Here is a 20,459-nt window from a genome sequence, read left to right as displayed (position 1 = left end):
CCTCACAATAACCTCTTTCAGAAGGGCCCTGTGGTCTAGACCTGCTGCACCCTCACCTGAAGGAGTATTTTGAAGGACACTGAGTTTTGCAAAGCTCTACAGCTGTCAAATACCGCAGGTGTTGCCAAGGGTCCTTTTCTTTCCCTCATTTCTAGGTGGGTACTGGGCAAGAAACAAAAAGATTCCAGCCTGCACACTACCCGAGGCTTTGACATACTTGCTTGATATCACTACTCCACCCTCCCAACAACTGCTAAGAAAACTCTCCCAGCTGGTGACAGCAGAAGGAGACAAGCAAAGGCTGGAGGTGCTGTGTCAGGTGAGCCTTAGGGCTGGAGTTTTGTTTGCACTACTGTCCACTGGGCCCTCTGATGCCCTTTGACTCTGTAGCAGAAGCTTAAGAATTTTTTGTAGTGATGGATTTTTGTGCCTCTATTTCATATTCTGTGGTCTTAGAAAGTCAGCCACAATGAGAGAAGGAGGGGTCTGAGGCTCAGCTTGGGTGTGGGAGCCAACAGCTGGTGTTTCCTGTGTGGTTCTGGGTGGGTCACTTGCCTGCCTGGTTCTCTTGCCTCACGGTGGTTTCTGATGAGACACCCCTGAAGACCTTTCACTTTGTGTGTGGAGGAGCTGCAGGGGAGCTGGTAGATGTTTTTGTCAGAGAATTTGCTACCCTGAGAGTCAGAGGGATGTGGCTTTAAGGAAGCTGTGGTGAATGCTGGCTCCTCCTACCAGGTTCAGAGAGGCTCGGGAGGGGTCAGGACCTGGGGCCACACAATTTCATGGATGTGCCATGACAGGGAGCTGAGAAATGAATTCTACTTCAGAATTCTACCTGCATCCTCACTGAGAGAGCAGGTGTCTGAGAACATTGTAGTGGAATTCTGAACTTCTGTCTTCAAAATTAAACTATTTTTTAGGAAACCCCAGTATTGGTCCTGGCAAAGTTGTGAGAACTCTTTGTTGATTTACTTGAATATTTATTTGACTGTAAAGCAGGAATCTTATTTATAAGTGACATTTCAAATATGCCTACTCTCCTGAACTCAGCATGACCTGGAAATGTTGTTGTGATGCCCTTTGGCTTTTAGAGCACAGAGGAGTACAACAAATGGAAGTTTTACAACAGCCCGAACATCCTGGAGGTCCTGGAGGAATTCTCCTCTGCTGAGGTCTCCACAGCTTTCCTGCTGACTCAGCTGCCACTTCTGAAGCCCAGGTACTATTCTGTCAGCTCCTCCTGTGACATGACAGCCAGGGAGATTCATCTGACAGTTGCAGTTGTCAACTACAGGACAAGAGGTAATGAACTGTTGTTTTCATCTCTCTCTTAATTAAATGGTATTTAGACTACATTGTGGTTCAGGAAAAAATACCTGTCTGCCATACAGCATGAAGCATATCTCTAATAAAAAAATTGTGTTGTCATACCTGCAGAATAGCACCTGAAGGGCAGGTGTTCCTCCTGGGCCAAGATTTGCTAAAATTCTGTGCCATCATCAGTGTACCCATGTTTTATAAATCATTACTAGACATACATTTATTTTAAAGCTATAATTTTAAGTATAAAGTGTGCTTTTCTTAAAACCAGAGGCTTTTGGGTGCTATCAGAGGTGTTTTGCCTTGCTCTGCTTTTAGATGGAGAAGGGCCTTTGCACCATGGAGTCTGCAGCACGTGGCTGAACACAATAGAGCTCAACGAAACCGTTCCCTGCTTCATCCGCAGGTAAAGACAATTAAACAAAGAAGAGCAGCTTGTAGTTCAGCTTCTTCGGTGGGTTTTCCTTTGGATATTTTCAAGTGATTGGTGAGTTGAAGTTGGAACAGCTGTGTCTGAGAAGAGAGGGAATTCCCTGCCTTCCAGAGATTAGATCTTTTACCATGCCTTATGTTTAGTAAAATTACAAATCATTAGAAAATTCTGAAATAATTCTATTCCTATGACCCCATTCTCCACTGCAGAGCAAGGAAAGGGGAAGGAATAAGGAGCACCCAGTTGAGCCCTACTGCTGCTTTCACAGTGGGGCCTTGGGCTGTGCTGCTCAAGCAACTCAACATGAGTTTCAGTCAGAAGCCAGTTAGCTAATTAACAGATCCTTGCCTTTCAGTGCTAACGAGTTCCACCTCCCGGAGGAGCCAGCCAAGCCCTGCATTCTGATCGGCTCGGGCACGGGCATTGCTCCCTTCAGGAGCTTCTGGCTGCAGCGCCTCTATGACCTGGAGCACAGAGGTACCTGCAGGGACCTGGGGCAGGGCTGGCTCAGGGACACCCCCAGTGCTGCAGACAAGGGCTCTGCAGCCACAGACACCCACAGACACCAGCCCAGAGCCCCTGCGGGGACCAGCACCCCAGGCTCATGGGGCACTGCACTGGCACAGCCAGTCCATCCCCCAGGGACCAGTCCCGGGGGCAGGGGTCCTTTGGGGACTTGGAGGGCACGGCCTGTGTGCCAGGGCTGCCCAGGCACTCAGACTGCCACTGTCCCACTTGGGTTTCAGGGCTCAGAGGAGGGGACATGACCTTGCTGTTCGGCTGCCGGCAGCCAGACCTGGATCACATCTACAGGGAGGAGACTGAGGAGATGAAGAGGAGGGGAGTCCTGAGAGATGTCTACACAGCTTACTCCAGACTGCCTGGCCGAGAGAAAGTAAGGCTGGTTCCTTTGTTCTTTAAGGGTTAACTCCTCCAGAATCATCCCTCTAGTTAAGAGCTGGACTCTGTTTGTTCTTAAAAAAACGTTAGCATTTTGCTTCAGTGTATTGTGAGCAGGTTTGAGATTCTTCAAATGAAGGAAAATCTGCTGGTGCACTCCAGCACAAGCAAACTGTGCTATAGATTGCTATAAATATAACCCCTCACTGCCATAGAGGCACATCCAGTGCAAACAGCCTTTGGAACTAGAACTGGAACGTTTTCAGAAACCTTGTATTTTGCAGGATTTGATTAGCCCATGAGTTAGAAATGAGTTGGCACTGGCCATTTTTCCCCATTGCAATGACACAGTGACCATGGAAATTAATTTTATGTAGAAGAATCTTGACTGGGAAAAAACAGAACAGAATAAAAGTTATCCTCTTTTTAGCTGTCCTGGCAGTTAGGAGACTTTGGCATGTAGAAGAGTTTTTGTCTGCTCAAGTTTGATCAAGAGACAGGCCCAGCTTCCAAATCTGGGCTTGTAAAGGGCAACCTGAAGACATTTTTCACCTTTGCCGTGGGGCAGGACAGAGCTGGGCCAGACAGGGCACACTCAGCGCCCAGACCCACGATGGGCTCCGAGGAGCCAGCAGCCACAGCAGCGTTTCAGAAGCCTGGTGTGCTGACGGGTTTTGTGTTCCCAGGTCTATGTCCAGGACATCCTGCAGGGGCAGCTGGAGGCCCGCGTGTGCGAGGTGCTGCACGGGCAGCGGGGCCACGTCTACGTGTGCGGGGACGTGCGCATGGCGCGGGACGTGGCCGCGGCGCTGCAGGCGCTGCTCGCCCGGGCCCTGCGCCTCAGCCAGCAGCAGGCCAGCGAGTACTTCCAGCAGCTCAAGGTAGCTCTCATCACAGGCCGTTCCCTGCCGCGGGTGGGGCACAGCCAGGCTCGGGTGCTGTGCCTGCCGTGAGCTCGGTGCCCCCGGGCTGCCAGCACGGCTGCTGTTCGGTCAGGGTGAGAGAGGGACTCTGCTCCTACACGGGAAGTCCTGGGGATCAGCTTTGCAGGGTGTTGGGAACTCCAGGAATTTGAGGTTATATTGTAGCAACAGAGGAAAAGTGAGTTCAGGAATTTTGTGGGCCCATCCCTAAGAACTCAGTGCCTGGGGCTGCTGCTTTTTCAGACCCTCTTGTTATCAGAACTCATCCTGGTGCGTTTGTGCCCCGGATTCAGGGAGCTCCCTTTCACTGGCAGTAACAAAAGTCTACAATCACAGAACCAGTGCTACAAATGCAAAAGGCCTTTTAGTTACTGAACTGATGCATAAGGAGTAGCTGGCAGCATTTCATTCATCCTGTCTGTGTCCTTTCTTTTTGCAGAGCCAAAAGCGATACCATGAAGATATATTCGGGGCTGTGTTCCCACATGAAGTCAAAAGAGCTTTGCAACCCACCAGCTGAAGAACAAATCCACTTGTGTTTTAGACAATACTTGCACATTTGTTGTTATTTTCAAAAAACAGAGTCAAATCCTCCTTCTTATACTTGTTCAATTATGCATGGGTATAGGATTGTAGGATTTGACTCAAACCTCAGCCTTAATTAAGTAATACTAAATTTAACTTTTATTGCTATTTATTCTGACATTTTAATACATTACCTTAATAGTGAAAGTGCAAATTATTTTTTTAATACCATCTATGCTAGTATAATCTGGTGTTTTTTATACATACAAGGAAAATCTACAGTTTTGTACTAAGTTAACTGGAGCTGAAATCTTTTTTTTAAATGTACTGTTTATGTTTGTGACCTTATTTATATCAGATTGGTTTGCTTGCATATTATCTTCACTTGAAAGCAAGTGAATGCATGGTTGTGTTGCTGGTAGTTGTCTGGCCAATGAAATAATAATGTGCTGGTCCCCAAGTGGCACCACCTGCTGCACCCACCTCAGATGTGTCTGCTCAGCAGGTAGCAATGGGGAATTCTGCTTTGTGGGACTCAGGTACATGAACATCAGCTGTTGTTACAGAGCCTATAGCAGGAAGGTTCCAAAAATTCCAAAGCACTTTGTACATTTGAATGCTATGCTCTGGTTTACTTGATTTGTTTGTAATAAAATCTGTCTTTATGCTCACACAAAGCGTGTGGACCAGTGAACCTCCTCTTGCTCTTGGCTCCAGCCTGCAAAGGCAGAGGTAACAAACAGCTCTCAGGCCGTGGTGAGGTGGGTTTGGCTCCAGCCAGTGCTCCTCCCTGAGCTGAGGGCATCTCCAGCAGTTACAGTCTGCCTGTCAGCAGTTTTGCATTTTTGTTACTGCCAGGCAAGTGTGAGTTTGCACCAGGGAGTGAGAGAGGCTTGAAACTGCCCTCGTTGTATTTGGACTTGGGTTCTTTCTAGGTGTTGCAGTTACATCAGAAATATTCTTTCTTTCTCTGAAATTACCAGGGCTATATGAGCATATTAAAAAGGTGAGATTTTCCAGCCATCCCTGGTCTCCAGGAGCTGGAATTGATGAAGGCAGAGTTGAGACTCTAAAGTCAGCAGTGCTATGTGAGAGCAGTGTGTTTCACAGTGCTTCAGGACAGCCCTTAGCCATGGGACCTGCAACTGGGCTGGTTACTGAGGTGGTGTGCCCCTTGCTGGGCTGGGACTGGACTGGGAGTTACAGATTCACACTTTCCAAAGCAATTAGGGCCTTGTTTCATTGACATTTGAGCCAAATTTATATGGCTTTAAGGGAATGCAGGAACCAGAACAGGCTGTGTGCCAGGGCACTGAGGTGCAGACAGACCTTGCTCTTAGCCTCGTTCTGTACCTGGTTCTGGGTGCTGGAAAAACCCCCAGGAGCAGGGCTGAGCTGGGAGAGCCTGGGCTGGCAGCCCTCCACTCCTGAGTGCACAGGGTGCATCCCTGAGCTTTGGGGAGCAGTCTGACATCAGGATATCCTTGGAGCCTGATTTTCATAAAACTACTGACTGAAGGGAAAGGAAGGGAATGTGTGGACACAGTCCATGAGTGCAGGGAGGGGAGAGAAGGTCAGGCCCTGCATCAGGGAAATGCAGCAAAGCTGGGGGCTGGTGGGGCCAGCCAGGGGCTGGGGGATGAGGGACACCTGAGGCTCGTTAGGGACACCTGAGGCTCACAAGGGACAGCAAAGGTCTGTGGGGCAGGGTCTGGCAGATGCTGCTTGTGTTGGGGTGGTGTGCAAGGCTGTGGAGTTCTGGGCCCTGGAGACAGTGAGGCCAGGTAGGAGAAAGGCTTTTTCTTCTCCTTGTTGTTTTGGTAATGCTGTGTTACATTGTCCATGTGCACAGGGGTTCTGCCTGCCGCAGTAGCCCTGCTGGGAGCCAGGGCTGGAGCTGCTGCCTTGGCTGGGAGGAGCAGGTCTGAGGCTGAGGCCAGACGTGTGTCCAGCTTTCCCAGATCCTGCTCCAGTCAGTTTCAGTTCATTTGTAGCCTGAGCTGTGCTTTGTGAGCTGTTATTTGGTGTCTCCTTTGTGTGAACCCCATTGCTGTGGCTGCTCTGGGATGTTTTGCTGTCGAGCTTTCTGCTGGGCTGGCGAAATGTTCCTGTTGGGTGTGGGGGTTTTGAATGCCATTGAGTGCTGCAGTGCAGCTGGCAGGGGCTGGAAATGCTCCCTTTGTGCTGGGTTTGTCCCTCTTGGGGGGTGTGTGCTGGCTGCTCCTGCTCCTGTTTGCTGCGGCTCTCCCAGGGCAGAGGGACCCCGATGGTGGTGCCTCCTGGGGCAGTTCTGGGGTACAGCTGAGCAGGGAAACATCAAACTGCTCCAGTCACAGCCAGGACAGAGTCTGTGTGCTGGGGGACTGGAGTTGGTGTGTTTTGGTTTGTTAAATGAAACTCCTCTGCCCTTCAAGTATAATTGAGAATTAAATTTATTATTTCTTATTCTTTATAAAAGACAACAAAGCTCAACTTATCTTAAACTTTTTATTGTTGCATGTGAGATGTAGGTAAGATGGGTGAGATGTGAAACTGTGCTTTTATGATGCCCTGACCCATTGCTGGCAGGATGGCACAAAGCTGCTGGCAGCAGCAGAACCTTCCTGCGATTAATTAACACTCGGTAATTGCCCCCAGGGTGGAGAGCCGGGTGTGTCTGGCAGAGCTCTGCCCCACTCTGCAGGTGGTGGCAGGACCTTGAGCAAAGGACAGAGAAGGTGCTGGGGGTCCCAGAATGGCTTCAGGTGCTGCTTTTGGGAGGGAAGCAGCACCTTAAACAGTTTGGTGCCTTGAGAAAACTCCGTGGTGGTTGTATTACCCATTTAATAATGTGACTCATCGTATCTGGGAGGGAATACTTTGGTATCCCAAGGGACTTGTGCAGGGGGAGATCACCTGGTGCCCCTCAGGGAATGGGCAGGGAGCAGAGGGGGTGGAGGAGCTGCTGTGCTGGGGGGGGTCTCCGTGGGAGTCTGCTCCTGTTCTGGTTCAGCTACAAGTCAGTGGGAGGGAGAGGTCAAACTAGGACTCAGTAACACTTGCTTTATCCAGACTGAAGATTTATTCACTGAAAAGATTCCTACATGTCCAGAATTCCAGTAGCATAGAGTGCACTCTTTTTTTTTTTAATTTTTCTTTTTTTTCTTTTTTTTTCTGGTTGCATAAACTAATACAGAAACTGTTGTTAATTCTAACAATTTGTAATTAATTTAATAGCAATTTTGGAAGACACTCAGTTCATAGAAAATATAAAAAAAAATTTGTACTGTACAAAGTTTACATCACATTTGAAAAGAAAACGTGTCCATGTTCACCATATAACGACCATTTACATTCACTACTGACATGTGGCTCCTGTAGCAGCATTGCACAGCATTGTCACATTGACAGCTCCACGGGGCAGGACGTGTGACACAAACACCAGCCAGGGCCAGCTTGGTGTGCGGGGCTGGGGCAGCTCCATGGCCCCCAGCTCTGTGCCCAGAGCCCTGCTGGCCTCCCCTGGGTGCCCCTGGCTGACCAAAATCAAACCACTCCTCAGAGGCTGACCAAAACTAAAAGCACCCCACAGACACTGTCGGCCTCTCCTCTGGCTGCACTGGGGCAGAGGATGAGCTCTGTGCTCAAGGGCAGTTCAGGGGTGTCCCACCCAGGTCAGGCTGGATCCCAGTGCCCCTCAAAAGGGCAGGCTGTGAACAAGCCCCTGTGCCAGGACTGGGCACGTCCAGCACCCTGACTGGGGCAGGGCAGGACACAAGGGCTCCACAGCCAGGGCCTGACCTGCACGGGAGGGACCAGGGGTCAGTCTGGGGCTGCAAGGAGCCAGGCCACTGATCCCACACAGAATGTTCTGGTGTCCCAGCTCTCAGGGCCTGCTTTATGCACTCAAAAACCGAGTGAGGAGCACCCTGAGGCTGCTGCTGCCCTCGACACCGACTGAGCTAAGGGCCAGTCTGGATCCAGCAGCAGCTCCTGCCCTTCCCTCCCTAAGGCAGGAAGGCCACAGAGGGTTCCAGCCAAGGGGCAGCACCTTTCTTCCCTGCTTTGGGTTTGTGTTGTGCTGCTCCTTATTCACCAGCACTTGGGGGAAAAAAACTTCTGCTTCAGGCTGCTGAGGCCCCATCAGTGAGAACAGCAGAGCCCGAGGGGGACAGGGATCAGGACAGCACTGCAGTGCCTGGCCATGCCAAACCCATTTCTCTTTTTGAGCTGAGACACATATAAAATGTCTTTGTCAGCACTTGTAAGAGGCTACAATGGACTTGCACACAGGACTGAGGCTCTCTCCTCAACAGAACTCAGGTTTTGTGCCACTTAGTTCCTCACACAAGGCAGCCAAACTGAGGGCTGGTGCTTTGCCTGCTCAGAGATCTGGGAGCTCCCCCTGAGCCTCAGGGATGGGAAAGGGGAGCCTCTGGTACCAGGGCCTGCAATTGATTTCCAAGGGGGATGATGCATCTTCCACCTCAGTGTGGTCACTCGCTGTCACCTCCATAACCTCCACACTGTGCACTGGAGGAGGGGGTGGGATTTGGTTTTAAACCCAACCTCTGAAACAACTTTGAGGTGTTGGGGTCAGGCAGAACTTCCAGGCCCATCTATTGCCTTCTTGGTTACAAGATTTGTTATTCTTAAAGGTTTTTTCCTCAAAGCAACTGCTTTGGTCCAATGTTTCTCAAACAAAGAACCTGCAGGCTCAGTCGTGGCCAACTGTAGGCAGTGGCAACACCGTGTGTGTGTGTGTGTGCAGGGGCTCTGAAGCTCTGTGCATCGAGGCCTTAGTTAATGCATTATTTAGGGACAGCTTTTCCCTTGTCCTGTTTCTCTTGCTTTTCCCTGAACTCAAACTTGTGTCTGAACTTCAAAAGAAGAATTTGGTCCCTGTGCAGAGCTGTGACAAGTCATGAGTTTATTTTTTAAGGCCAGCAATTCTTAATTCCTCTGGGATTGTATGAGAAGGAGCAGGTTTCAGTGTGAGTTCTGTGGAGAAGAGCACTTGAGTCACTGAGAGCCAGCCCCCACGGCCAGACACTGCCTGCAGCAGCTCTGACCCAGAGCTGGAGCAGCCTGCTGGAACAATGGCTGCTTTGGGCAATCCCAGTGCAGCAGGCTGGGCTCTGCCTTCAGGAGAGAGCTGACCTCTGGAGGGAAACACCTGCAGGAGCCACATGGCTGTTCCACTGCCAGGACCCTGCTCTGAGGGCAGAGTGGCTCCTACTGACCACGGACACAAGGAGGAACCACGAACAGCTCAGCTCTTTCTCAGTGCTACTTGAGATGGCTGAAGTTCAACTCGATTCACTGTTTATTATGTTTAAAAAAATAGAGTTCACACAAAAGTATCATGTAAACATTGTTAAATAGCTGCTGGTGCTCAGGCAGGACACGGGGCTGAGCTGATGGTCCTTCAGCCTCGGCGTGGAGCAGCCAGGGAGGGTTTCTGGTGCTGTGTGGGAGCAGGCAGCCAGCACGGTCACAATGACACCGGGCTACAGCTTTGGGTTACTCGGCTCCAGGATTCCCAAGCCAAATCTTTCAAAACGCAGGACAACTTTGCTACTGTTAATGCTGCAGAGAGTGGGGAGGGAGAGGAGAAGGGAGGGGGAAACAGTTACTGATGATTCATCTTCCAACGCTACTGCCCTATCACAGGAGCTGCAATGAGTTTGGTTCTGCTCTCGCATCACTTCAGCTCACCCAAGAGATGCTCAAGTAATTCAGCAGCAAACACATGGAGTTATTCATGCAGGCATTATCAGTGGGAAGAAACTGCACAATCTGATTTGCCCAAGGGGGAGGAGCAGGAAGTTTTCCCAGGTCTCTACCGTGGGTAGAAGCCTGACACTGGTTTTCAGTGGGCACTTGCTTCTCTTGAAGTAGAAGAGAAGGAAAAACGGACAGAATTTTCTTTGTAAGAGAAAGGGGAGTTTTGACAAGGTACATGAACGGGCTAAGAAACCCCAACAGAACAAACCCAAACCCATTTGCTCCTCCCCAGGCTCTACAAACATCTAAAGGGGTCTCTCACACTGCTGGCAGAGCCAGAAGCACTTTCTGCTCAGAGCTTTCCTGAGGAGGCTCTGGGAATGATGTGGGAGCTTGTCCTCAAGCAGCAGAAACCGCCTTGGTGTGTGCTCTCCTCTGTCCCTGTCCTCTCCCCCCCAAACCAGTGAAGACAGACCTTTTCTAGAAGGCACATGTTTGCTGTGGTAGCTGTGACTCTGCCAAGGCCCTACATTGAGTCCTTCTGCTGCCCAGCGATGTAAACAGAAGCAAACTGTAACATTCCAAGGCCTGGATCTGCAAGGGGAGGAGCTGAAGGCTGCTCTTGCTTTCCTCCTCTTTGATACAGCTTTGTAGCTGATCCCAGCTGACCCACGTGGACCTGCCCCAGCCTGGTTCTCAGCGGGCAAAGGACCCTCAGCTGCTCCAAGCAGAGCAAGGACCATCCTTCTTTCCACTCAAGAACTGACCCTGGCTGCAGTGCTGGCTCTGCATCTGAGGGAGAACCAGCCTGGCCTCAGCTCCTGCTGGTTTGCAGTGCAAGTGCTGTGACAGTGTCCCTGTCACCTGCAGGCACAGAGCTGCAGCCCTAAGGACACAGCCCCGGAGGGGCTCGGGGGCCTCGCAGGACACGCAGAGGTGCAGCAGTCTGGGGACAGCCCTGAGCTGCAGGCAGGACAGCCACCCTGCCCTGGGGTGCACCTGGTCAGGCAGAGGGTCCCGTGCCCTGCCCAGAGGAGTCTCAGCTGCCGGGGCACAGGAGCCCGGGGGTAGCCAGGAGGGTCTCGCAGACAGGAGTGGTTATTGAAGCTACAGCCCACACCAAGCGAAAGGCAGAGAGGAGAACTCGGATAAAGTGTTGATTATGTCCATGGGTTAATTTCGTGGTTTGGTTTTGCTTTTTTAATGGAAGGTGATTGTCCAAGTTGCCGGTTAGGATACGACACATGGAAGCATGCAAGGTGGAGCCCGTTATTGCACCAGTAGCTACAACCTACAAAGAAATATGGGAGGGAAGGGAAAAAGACACCATGAGAGTTAGTTTTCAGTTATTTAAAGCAAGCCCTTGAGAACTAGACATTGTACAGCTTTGACCAGGCTGCAGCAGGGGTTAGTGCAGTGTGTGAAAGGATCTGGGTGTGCTGGGGGGAGCTCCACTGCTCAGTGCCTGTTCTTTGTGTGAGGGTGAGGCCAGAGTCTGGGGGAAGCTTTCTGTCTGGGGGAAGCTTTCTGCAGTTTAAAGTTGTTGGACATCACGGGTGTGTCAGGGATCCAGTACAAATGGGGGGGAAATTGCACAGAAGTGCAGAATTTTCAACCCAAACTCCAAAGCCCCCACAGCCAGCAGAGACCAAACTGCCACGACAGTTCCTGGGTCAAGAGTTTGGGTGGTTCTGATCAGGTGTTGCAGGAAGAGGGTGAAGGATTATAGGAAGAGAAGGGGTGGGTTAAACATCAGAACGGAGAGAAAGTAAATACGAGCACTTGAGGAGATGAAAAGAAACACTGAGCCAAGGACATGGTGAATGGGCACTGGGCACAGACGTGTCTGTGGCCTCAAACCCACGCAGCCTGAACCACTTCAGAGGGAAACAGTGGCCTGTTCCTGGGTCCTTCCCTTCCTCAGGCAGTACTGCCATCACCATCACTGGGGAAGTTCTGACCACTCTGGGGTCAGTGTGGGCCCTTTCCAATGCTGCTGTGGATTTCTCTGACACAAACAGGGGGATCAGTCAGCTGCTGGAGAGAGGTGAATATGGTGAAGTAGGAAACGAACTGTCTGAGGTTAATGGCTTGGTCACATCATTTCCCAGGGACTAGAGAAGCAGAGGAGCAGTGCTCTCACCCTGTCAGGGATGACAGCCCCAGGAAAGCAAGTAAAGCTCAGAAGTGACACCAGTTAGCAAACTGCACGGCATCAGTGTTGTGACCAGCAGCAGGTACTCACTCAGCAGACTTCCAGAAGTGCCCTGGGTGGGAGAGCCGGCGGTTCAGTTTTGGCAGTTTTTCAAGCATTTCCATGAGGACAGTGAAGCTGGGCCTCTCACTGAGGTCGAAGGCCCAGCAGGCCGAGAGGATTTCCTGCAGAGGACAGTGGTGGCTCATTATCTCAGATCATGGGCCAACTCTGCAGACCAGGAAACTGTCTGAGCACTGGGATGTGTGTGAGCCCAGGCAGACACTGCTCACAGAGGGCCTGGAGGCTGTCAGAGCCCAAGAGTGTCCTGTGCTGGGGATGTTCACTTCTACACCTCAGTTACAGGCACAGGCTAAACCTATCCCATTCTCATCTGTTCTCTTCCTGCCCTTTCTCTTTTGAGTTCTGAGTGTAATACCTCTCTTGAGGCAGCCCCTCTCTCCCTAACAAACAGCTCTGTGAGGGACTCCTGCAGCTGAGGTACTTACATTGACCTCTTTGCCCAGGCTGACAGTGGCAAGGACTTGTCTCACTCCCTCGCCGCTGCCGATCTGCCAGATGAGAGCCTCTGCAGGCTGGGTCCTGAAGGGCCACTCCCGTGCCTGCAGCTCGTACCACACGGTCCTGCAATGCCAACAGATGTGTCAGGCCTCTGCCTGCTCCCGACAGACAAAGTACCCAATGCTGGCACTGTTCCAGCTGCTTCGGCTGAGCTCTGGGAGGTGCCTAAGGCTGTGCAGCAAACCCTTTCCACCCATGACTTTTGGAATAGGTGAGGAAAATGTGTCCCAGCTGGAATCCTGAGGGAAGGGGAGCACTGACTGGAAGGCTTAGATCAGTAGCCAGTCTCACTGAGCAAGCTGTCGTGGTACTCCTGGTGCTCCTTTCTTACCCAAAGGCATAGATATCTGCAGCTTTGGAGAAAGGCAGCTTGTCTTCATCTTTCCCTGGGGCCATCTCACGGACAATCTCAGGGGCCAGGTAGCACAACCAGTCATGAGGCAGCTTCAGTTCATTCTCCCTCCTGAGTCCAAAAGAAAGAAGCAGGACTAAAACATTGATGTGGAGACCATATCTGTGCTGCACCTGATGCTTTGGCTTTATTTACTCCAATGTTTTTGCTGATGTTTTGTTTCTAATTTTCTTGCCATGTTAACAAATAGGCACGTGTCAGCCTGACAAGCTCCTTCCTGGGCTTAAGGTCTTGTTTGTTCTGTGCTCTGAGTCTTAATCCAAACTCTCTAGCTGTGCTACTGCAACTGTAGGAAGAACTCTGCTCAAAAGGAAAACAAAGCAAACATGCACAATGCACACTGAGTGCGGACTAAACCAATGGATGCTTCTTGTGCACTGCAGGAAATGTTTCCCTGATTGACCATTTGTCATTCCAGAGCTGGAACCAAGCACTGAAACCTCCACTTACCTTCCTTCCTGAACCACACCCGAAATTCCAAATAATCCAAAGTCGGTGATCACAACTTTCCCATTGTCATAGAAGACATTTTTGGATTTCAGATCCTTATGTACAATCCCCTTTGCGTGCAGATACCCCATGCCCTGGGAAACACAGCAGAAATGGAAATGTTTTTGGGGTTTTACTATTTCCAAGCAGACTCTGCTTTCTAACACATTTCCCCTTCCTAACTCCAGGGTCAAGGATTAGTTGTAACTGGGAGCAGGGCCCCTGTGGGATTTGTGCAGGAAGGTGTGGGAAGAGGCTCAGGGAGCAGCTCCCAGTCCTGTGTGCAGCTCTGAGCTCTGGCTGAGGCCCTAACCAAAGGCTCCCTAGGCATAACAAGCTCTTACCTTAATGATCTCCTGTGCTATCTGCCTGGTTTTGTTGATGTCCAGGGAGATCTTGGGGTCCCTCACAAAGGAGTGCAGCGTCCTTCCTTTGCAGAAGCTACAGGAAAGTTTATATATGAGAACATTAGCTACCTCCACAATACATATCTAGTAGAACCACTGGAAAGATCTCTCTCCCTACCTGGTAATGATTGCCAAGTGAGGGGGGTTCATGCAGGCTCCCATGAACAGCACCACGTTCTCATGCCGGGTCTGCCTGTAGTTCATCACCTCCTTCTTGAAGAGCTTGAGATGATCCTGGTTGTTGCCGTCGATCTCCAGCAGCCTGATGGCCACCTCCCCGTGCCACTTGCCCTTGTAGACCTTGCCCCAGCGGCCCTGGCCGATGGGGTCCCCCAGCTGGATCTGCTCGAAGGGGATGTCCCACTCCTGCAGGTACACGCTGGTCTGGCTGGGTTTGCGGTAGATCATCCCCTGCAGGTGCGGCCGCCGGTTGGGCAAATCTTCCACCTCATCCTCATCGTCCTCGGGCTCCGACTTACCCGCCTCTGCTTCCTCCACCTGTCCACAGCAGGGGGAGGGAAAGGTGTGCTCGCAGTCCCTCGGGGGTGGCAGAGCAGCCCAGCAGCACAGGCTGCTCCAGAGACCTCCGGGGCAAGCCATAAACCCACCTGTGCTTCCCGTGCGCCTCCGCCCGTGCCCGGCTGCTGGGCAGCGCTGCAACAGAGCAGAGGGAACAACGTTGGACATCACTGGGGCATGGGGGCCCTGCCATCAGGGAGCAGAAGAAGCCAATACAGAACAGATCCTGACAGTTACAGAAGCAGAGAAAAATACAATTCCTGCTCCATGTAAAAGAGAAGGACTCTAAGCTCACTTTGACAAATAAGGGACAAAGATTGGAAGTGATTCTTGATAATTAAGTGGCAGGAATTGATTTGGCAGTGGCATGGCTCTGTTATTACACTGTGTTCCAGGAATAGATGCTCCCATTCCTACCCCTGAAACACCTGCAGTGGAGCAGCTGGCAATGCAGGCTGGAAGCTTTTCCATGCCCTGAAATTGGGATCCTGAAAGAGCTGTTTGCTTGCAGCTCAGTGTGCCGTGCCCTTCAAGGTACAGAACTCCAACTTCTGTTTCATCTGACCCTTCACAAAACCAGGACTAGATATTAAAGGCTTGGACTCCTTAGAGTGCCATTTAGAGTTAAATGTCATATTCAGATGTCATATTGCTGGCAATACCAGCATCACCCTCACCGACTAAAGTTACCCTGGGAATTCTCAGGTGTTAAATCTGGTTTTGGCCATAACACAGCACTTCTGGGCTGACTTGAGGATTACCAGGGAAATGCTGTACAAATGAAAAGATTTAAAACTCTACTTACTTAGTGTCTGCAGCAGTTTCTGGAAGCTGTGCTGTTTGTGCAGGACTGGGAATTTCTGGGAAAGTAGAAACAGTTATGATACATCTTCTACACTTCAGTCTCCTCTAGACTGCAAGTTTTAACATTGCAATAGCCACTATTTGCTTCTTATCTAGGAAGATTTTATTCTTTTACTGATTTAAAACTATGCTCATCTCTCCTATGCCTGCATGTTGGCTGAGCCCAGTCCTCTTCCACTTCCCCACCTATCTGTAAAGTCCTTTTGGCCAGGCACAGAGCCATAAAAGTGAATCTTCAGAGAGGAGGAACATGGATGTGAATAGAATCCCACAGCAGAAAACAAATGTTCTACAGCTAAATATTCAAAATTCCATCTCAATACATAAATCACATCACTACCTCAGATGAGGGGAGAGAGGCCTGAGTACACACTGAGATAAGAGAAAGTCTGGATTGTTTTAGAAAGGTTTTTAAAGCAGAATGATTGTTCTTGGGCAGCATGCAGAGGTTTATAAACAAGTCATATTTTGGCAGTAGAAGTTGGTTAGTAGAATTAAAACAATCAACTCACCTGGGAAGATAAACTGTTGTCTATGCTGAAGGTAGTAGGCAGCTTTTTAATTAATTGGGGTTTTGTAAAAAAGGAACAGCAAAAAAAATACCAGGAGAAAAAAAAAAACAAAACAAAACAGAACAACACAAACAAGTTAGAGGATCATCAGTGAGTGCCTCATGTGCATTCAATGAATTAGTCCCAGGTCACTGCTGGGAACAGATTAGTGGATTATCAGCCTGCTGGGGGGAATTTCAGCACATGCATTTTGGGAGGGCCCTGACAGATGACAGGTATCACACACAAGCTGTGCCACCTCTCTCAAACAGCCTGGTGGGCAAAGGGAGAGCCCAGGGACGTGCAAGGCAGGCCCACATCAGGTGTGATGTGATGTGCTCTTGTGTCTCAGCTTTGCAGAGGTGCCCCTACAGAAGCTGAAGCTCATGAACCATCTGCCTTTTTTATTTTTTCAGTGAATCCGAGCAGTTTGTCCCAGTGCAAAGTACTGCAGTGGAATCCTAACACTGACCTGCCTCTGGTCCTTTTTAGCAGGCTCAAACAGCAACTTGAATTCACAGGTCAGAAGCTGATGCAAAATTCAGCAATGTTGAAGGCCAGATGTAGTAGCTGCTAAGCACCATGTGACTTCAGGTCAAAGGAATTACATTTATTCTCACTGTTTAGATCATTGCCCCTGTCAGAGATACTTGCTCCTCTCAGCTCTGGTTAAAGCTGCTCACTGGAGCTCTCAATCCATAGGGCATGAAGGGTAAACTTCTCTCTACCAGTCATGTTTGACAGTGGTTTAAAAGTTGGTGTTGATTGTGGGTTATATTTTGGAAGGGTCTGGTAAAGTAATTCATTCCAGTCCTCACTTTCACAGCCTGCTCCAGCAAGCACCTCCCTCCTGCCTGAAAGCCCCTGGTGAGCACACATGGCAGGCAGTATGCATTGTACAGCACAAAGGGGGAAGGAGGAGAAAAAGTAGCTTTTTTCTTCAGTCCTTTTCCAAAAAGGAAAAGGAGAAATGTTCCTTAATAATCTGTTTCCTGCAAAGATATCTTGCTGATACCCTTTAAAAATTGTGTAACAAAGACATTTTCATTTTATCAGACAATAAGATACACTTTTACACCTCGTTTAAGGCACAACCATGTGTTCAGAAACCTACAAGTCCCTATGAATTCCCGGTCAGCCTCTTGCAGAGTCTGCTGCCAGGGAGGAGTTTACCTGGGAAGTTGAACCGCCCGTCCCTCTGGCCCATGGGGGACGGGTTGGGGGGCGGCGTCGCACTGGGAGGGTTGGAAGACTGGAAAGGTGCTGGAGAAGATGGAGTGGATGAGGTTGTAGAAGAAGGATTACTGCTGGAGTCCAGGTGGTTTATTGCTGGTGGATGCTCCTGCAAAGCAGGGAAAGACACTTGTGAGAGAACAATAAAGAGAAAGGAGGAGTTGCCCTGTGTCTGCTGGACAACAGACAGAGGGAACTTGTTCCCAGGCTTGATTGTGGCATTGCTTTGCTGAATAAGCACCTGGAGCTCTGCACAACCCCTGTTTTACAGGGAGAAAATATATCCAAGCCTTGCAAAGTGAAAGCTCTCACTCCAACCAGTAAGATCCAACCTCTCCCTACTGCAGCTCCGCAGGGACCCTGGACGTGTTTCAGCCACCTTGTACCTTTTTAGTTAGTGCTTTGGGGAGAGTTCCAAACTGGGGTTCTGTGGGTCTGTCTACTGGATTATTGATATCAGATGGGACAGACTCTGTTCTTCTTATTTTTGTTACTGAAAAACAGGTTGGAGAAGGGAGAGAAACAGCTTTAATGAGACTTTTTATTCTTTCCATACCATCGATAACATTGAAGTGTAAAGAATTTGTACAAAATTACTTACTGGGAAGGAAGGATATTCTACAAGCAGGTGCCTCTTTAGTACATTTGTTGTGACATTTTAATCTGAAAGATAACCATTACATATTAAATAGCAACTTGTTCTTTCCCAAAAAGAGGAAGCCTACTCTTCATTTGTAATTCTTATGCTAATCTCCGAAGGAGTTCTGGAATGCTCAGCCCCAGAGCAGCAGGCATTTGTATGGAGAATTCTATTATTCAGGCTAATGAAACCACAAACATATCTTCGCACCTGATTTATTTTTAATAAGAGTTACTTTAACTGACTCTCAGCCAGCAACCATGAAGTAGTAAAATCTCAGTCCTCTGGACTAACCAGCCTGAGAGAGAAGCAAAAATTAATATCCTGGCTGTTACTTAGGGACCCAGGTCCCACTACAAGATTTGCCCAGGATGAGGTAGGAAGCCTGTGGCAGGGAAACAAATTTGGTTCATTCATGTGCCAGGCTGCCACCTTCAAGTGTGAATTGTGCCAGAGCATCCCTTTGCCAGGTCAGAAGGACTGAAAAAATGATGGCACTGCCAAAAGTGCATCGCATCAAGAGACGGGAGTTACTGCAGGCTGTGGTGAGTCCAGGCTGTTCTGAAGGAGACCATCCCCGTGTGCTCACCTGCAGTACTTACACTTCACCCCGAACATCATGCTCTTCTGGCACACTTGGCAAATCTGAGATAACCAGGACTTTGTAGAGAACCTACCAGAGACAAGAGAGGGAAAACTGACATCAGCTGGGGTCCAAGGGAAATTGAACATTTGTAGGTAGCTGAACTTGGCAGCTGAGACAACCAACCCGACTCCAAACCCATCTCAGGGTCCTGTGCCACCACGGCCCTGCCTGGGCTGCTGGGCTCTGTCCCTGGCTGCTCACCTGTGAGCTACAGCCAGACCCAGCCCCTGGCTGCTCACCTGTGAGCTACAGCCAGCCCCAGCCCCTGGCTGCTCACCTGTGAGTCACAGCCAGGCCAAAGTCTCTTCGTACCGTCTGGGGGGATCCCTGGGAGAGCTCTGATGGAGAACAAGAGGAGGGTTCAGGGAAGCATTGCTGACATGTGCTCACCATCCTGCACAGAAACTGAGCAGTCACTGCCCCAGGTCAGCACCTCCAGCCATGAGGTGTCACAGCTCAGACACTGATTTGCCCCCTGTGAAGTTGCCCTTGTATTTGTTTCCATATGATTGGATAAATCATGATGTTTTATGTTTAGGGATTACAGAAGTCCATCTGATCAGGCCTAAGCCACTCTTAAAGTGGAAAGTCAGACTTTACTCCTAATTGGTTTACTCCCAATTGGTTTACCACAAATGCCATCACCCAGTTTTCCTGCAGTGTCAGTAGATTTCAGAATATTCTGTTTCACTAAAAATTATCTCAGGTTTCTAGACAGGGCCAGCATAACCCCGAAAAATGAAAACATACATGTGAGCTCACCTTTCTGCTAAGTGCAGAAAGTAAGATCTAGACTTCCAAATGCCAAACCAGCATGCCAGTGGTCAGAGCACATAACTTCCTGAAAACTCTCCAATACCAAGAATTCTGGCATATTTCCTGAACGAAATCTACAGAAATATTGCACGTCTGAGGCAAACCCCAACGTGCAAGTGCCAGCACAGCAGCAGGGCTGGCTCAGAGCCAGTCTCCTCACTTGACCATAGGTGGCACCACAGTCTTTTTTATCATTAGTCCAGGGAGCTCCTAAAGGCATCTGTGATCTTCAGCCTCTTGGAAAAGGCTGGAATGGCTAACTGCTTTTCCTAGAAATGCTGCTGGCCTAGTGTGGCCATCCAAACAATCCCAGCACAGCAGTAAAAAAGGCTGTGAACATTGGGTCAGATGGGTAAATCCTCACTGAATGAATATCATCCACTCTGGGATTGTCCAGGACTCACCAGGGCCCACAGCAGACACTTCACCCCAGCCAATAGGTCTGTATGAAGAGGAGCATCAAAATCCTTCATTTCTGTTTGAGTTTATTCTAATGCCTTTTTCATTTATTGCACCAATTATCTCCTCTCCCCAGGGAAATGCTCAGATTTCTGCTGGCACTTTCATTTTACAATCTTTCTATTTCTGAAAGTAATTCCTGAGATTTTTGTTTTCAAGGGCATTAGCTATATGTGCAGTGCTTGGACTTTCATACTTGTTTTTAATACTCAGATACTTTTGGATACTTTCCAAGCTGCTCCAATCTCTCTCTGTTAGCTTCCAAGGTTACAGGTTGTGCCTGGGACACACCTCAGGATGGCCAGAACTCCCAGTGGCCCTGGAGAAACCCAGCCCTGCTCCTGCCAGCCATCACCCACATGAACAGACTCCTCAGCACACAGGGAACACCCCACATTCCAGCACATGCTGCAGCTTCCCCAGAAAGCTGCACCAAGTGTCTTAACTTCACTGCAGAGACACTGGGCAATGCATATCCAGAGCCACTAAATGGTTAGATGTGAAATTCCTGCACCAAGAGGCATCTGTGCCAGCTGTCTGAGGTCACAGATAAGCACCCCCTTGGCTTTAACCCTTGAAACACCAGCATTCCTTTGCCTTGCTTGTGTCATCTTAGAAAATACCAGGTGGAACCAAGTAAAAGCCGGTGGTTCTGTGGCAGGCCAAGCTCCCACTCAGTTAACAGAAGCTCTGAGACAGGAGGGCCCGTGGAGAACCTCCACTGGCTGCCCAGGGATGGCCAGCAGGGAGCTGACAAGCACAGGTTCTTCTCTCTCAGCAAGGCACTGCAGAGGCCCCTGTGAGAATCTCTTACCGAACCTAGAAAGAAGAAAAGATAGA

General features: G+C 49.6%; 2 protein-coding genes across 7 annotated transcripts in view; one reads left to right on the top strand and one right to left on the bottom strand.

Moving 5' to 3' along the window:
• Positions 1-4,778, top strand: part of NOS2 (nitric oxide synthase 2) — a 43,087-nt gene extending 38,309 nt beyond the window's left edge. For 4 of the 5 annotated variants that reach the window (XM_059865613.1, XM_059865612.1, XM_059865611.1 and 1 more), the window contains 7 exons: positions 156-319; positions 1,092-1,302; positions 1,639-1,726; positions 2,109-2,230; positions 2,500-2,648; positions 3,340-3,534; positions 4,016-4,778. In XM_059865613.1, the coding sequence (XP_059721596.1) occupies positions 156-319; positions 1,092-1,302; positions 1,639-1,726; positions 2,109-2,230; positions 2,500-2,648; positions 3,340-3,534; positions 4,016-4,096 (1,010 nt within the window). In that variant the 3' untranslated portion in view covers positions 4,097-4,778. Of the gene's footprint in view, positions 1-155; positions 320-1,091; positions 1,303-1,638; positions 1,727-2,108; positions 2,231-2,499; positions 2,649-3,339; positions 3,535-4,015 lie in introns of those variants that run through there. The other variant, XR_009489116.1, reaches the window with a different exon arrangement.
• A 2,365-nt stretch (positions 4,779-7,143) lies between these two features.
• KSR1 (kinase suppressor of ras 1) overlaps positions 7,144-20,459 on the bottom strand; it is a 48,245-nt gene continuing 34,929 nt past the window's right edge. The window contains exons 5-20 of one of the 2 annotated variants that reach the window (XM_059865670.1): positions 20,434-20,438; positions 18,622-18,682; positions 18,288-18,371; positions 17,660-17,721; positions 17,445-17,551; positions 16,999-17,167; positions 15,787-15,828; positions 15,216-15,270; positions 14,500-14,545; positions 14,010-14,389; positions 13,829-13,925; positions 13,446-13,579; positions 12,915-13,046; positions 12,511-12,646; positions 12,053-12,186; positions 7,144-9,669 (exon numbers count right to left, since the gene is read on the bottom strand). In XM_059865670.1, the coding sequence (XP_059721653.1) occupies positions 9,591-9,669; positions 12,053-12,186; positions 12,511-12,646; positions 12,915-13,046; positions 13,446-13,579; positions 13,829-13,925; positions 14,010-14,389; positions 14,500-14,545; positions 15,216-15,270; positions 15,787-15,828; positions 16,999-17,167; positions 17,445-17,551; positions 17,660-17,721; positions 18,288-18,371; positions 18,622-18,682; positions 20,434-20,438 (1,723 nt within the window). In that variant the 3' untranslated portion in view covers positions 7,144-9,590. Of the gene's footprint in view, positions 9,670-12,052; positions 12,187-12,510; positions 12,647-12,914; positions 13,047-13,445; positions 13,580-13,828; positions 13,926-14,009; positions 14,390-14,499; positions 14,546-15,215; positions 15,271-15,786; positions 15,829-16,998; positions 17,168-17,444; positions 17,552-17,659; positions 17,722-18,287; positions 18,372-18,621; positions 20,276-20,433; positions 20,439-20,459 lie in introns of those variants that run through there. The other variant, XM_059865669.1, reaches the window with a different exon arrangement.

Source organism: Haemorhous mexicanus, chromosome 22 (assembly GCF_027477595.1).
Source record: "Haemorhous mexicanus isolate bHaeMex1 chromosome 22, bHaeMex1.pri, whole genome shotgun sequence".
In the NCBI taxonomy this organism is placed as follows: domain Eukaryota; kingdom Metazoa; phylum Chordata; class Aves; order Passeriformes; family Fringillidae; genus Haemorhous; species Haemorhous mexicanus.
The sequence above is the reverse complement of the archived record's forward strand: the minus strand, read 5'-3'. Positions and strand labels throughout refer to the sequence as shown.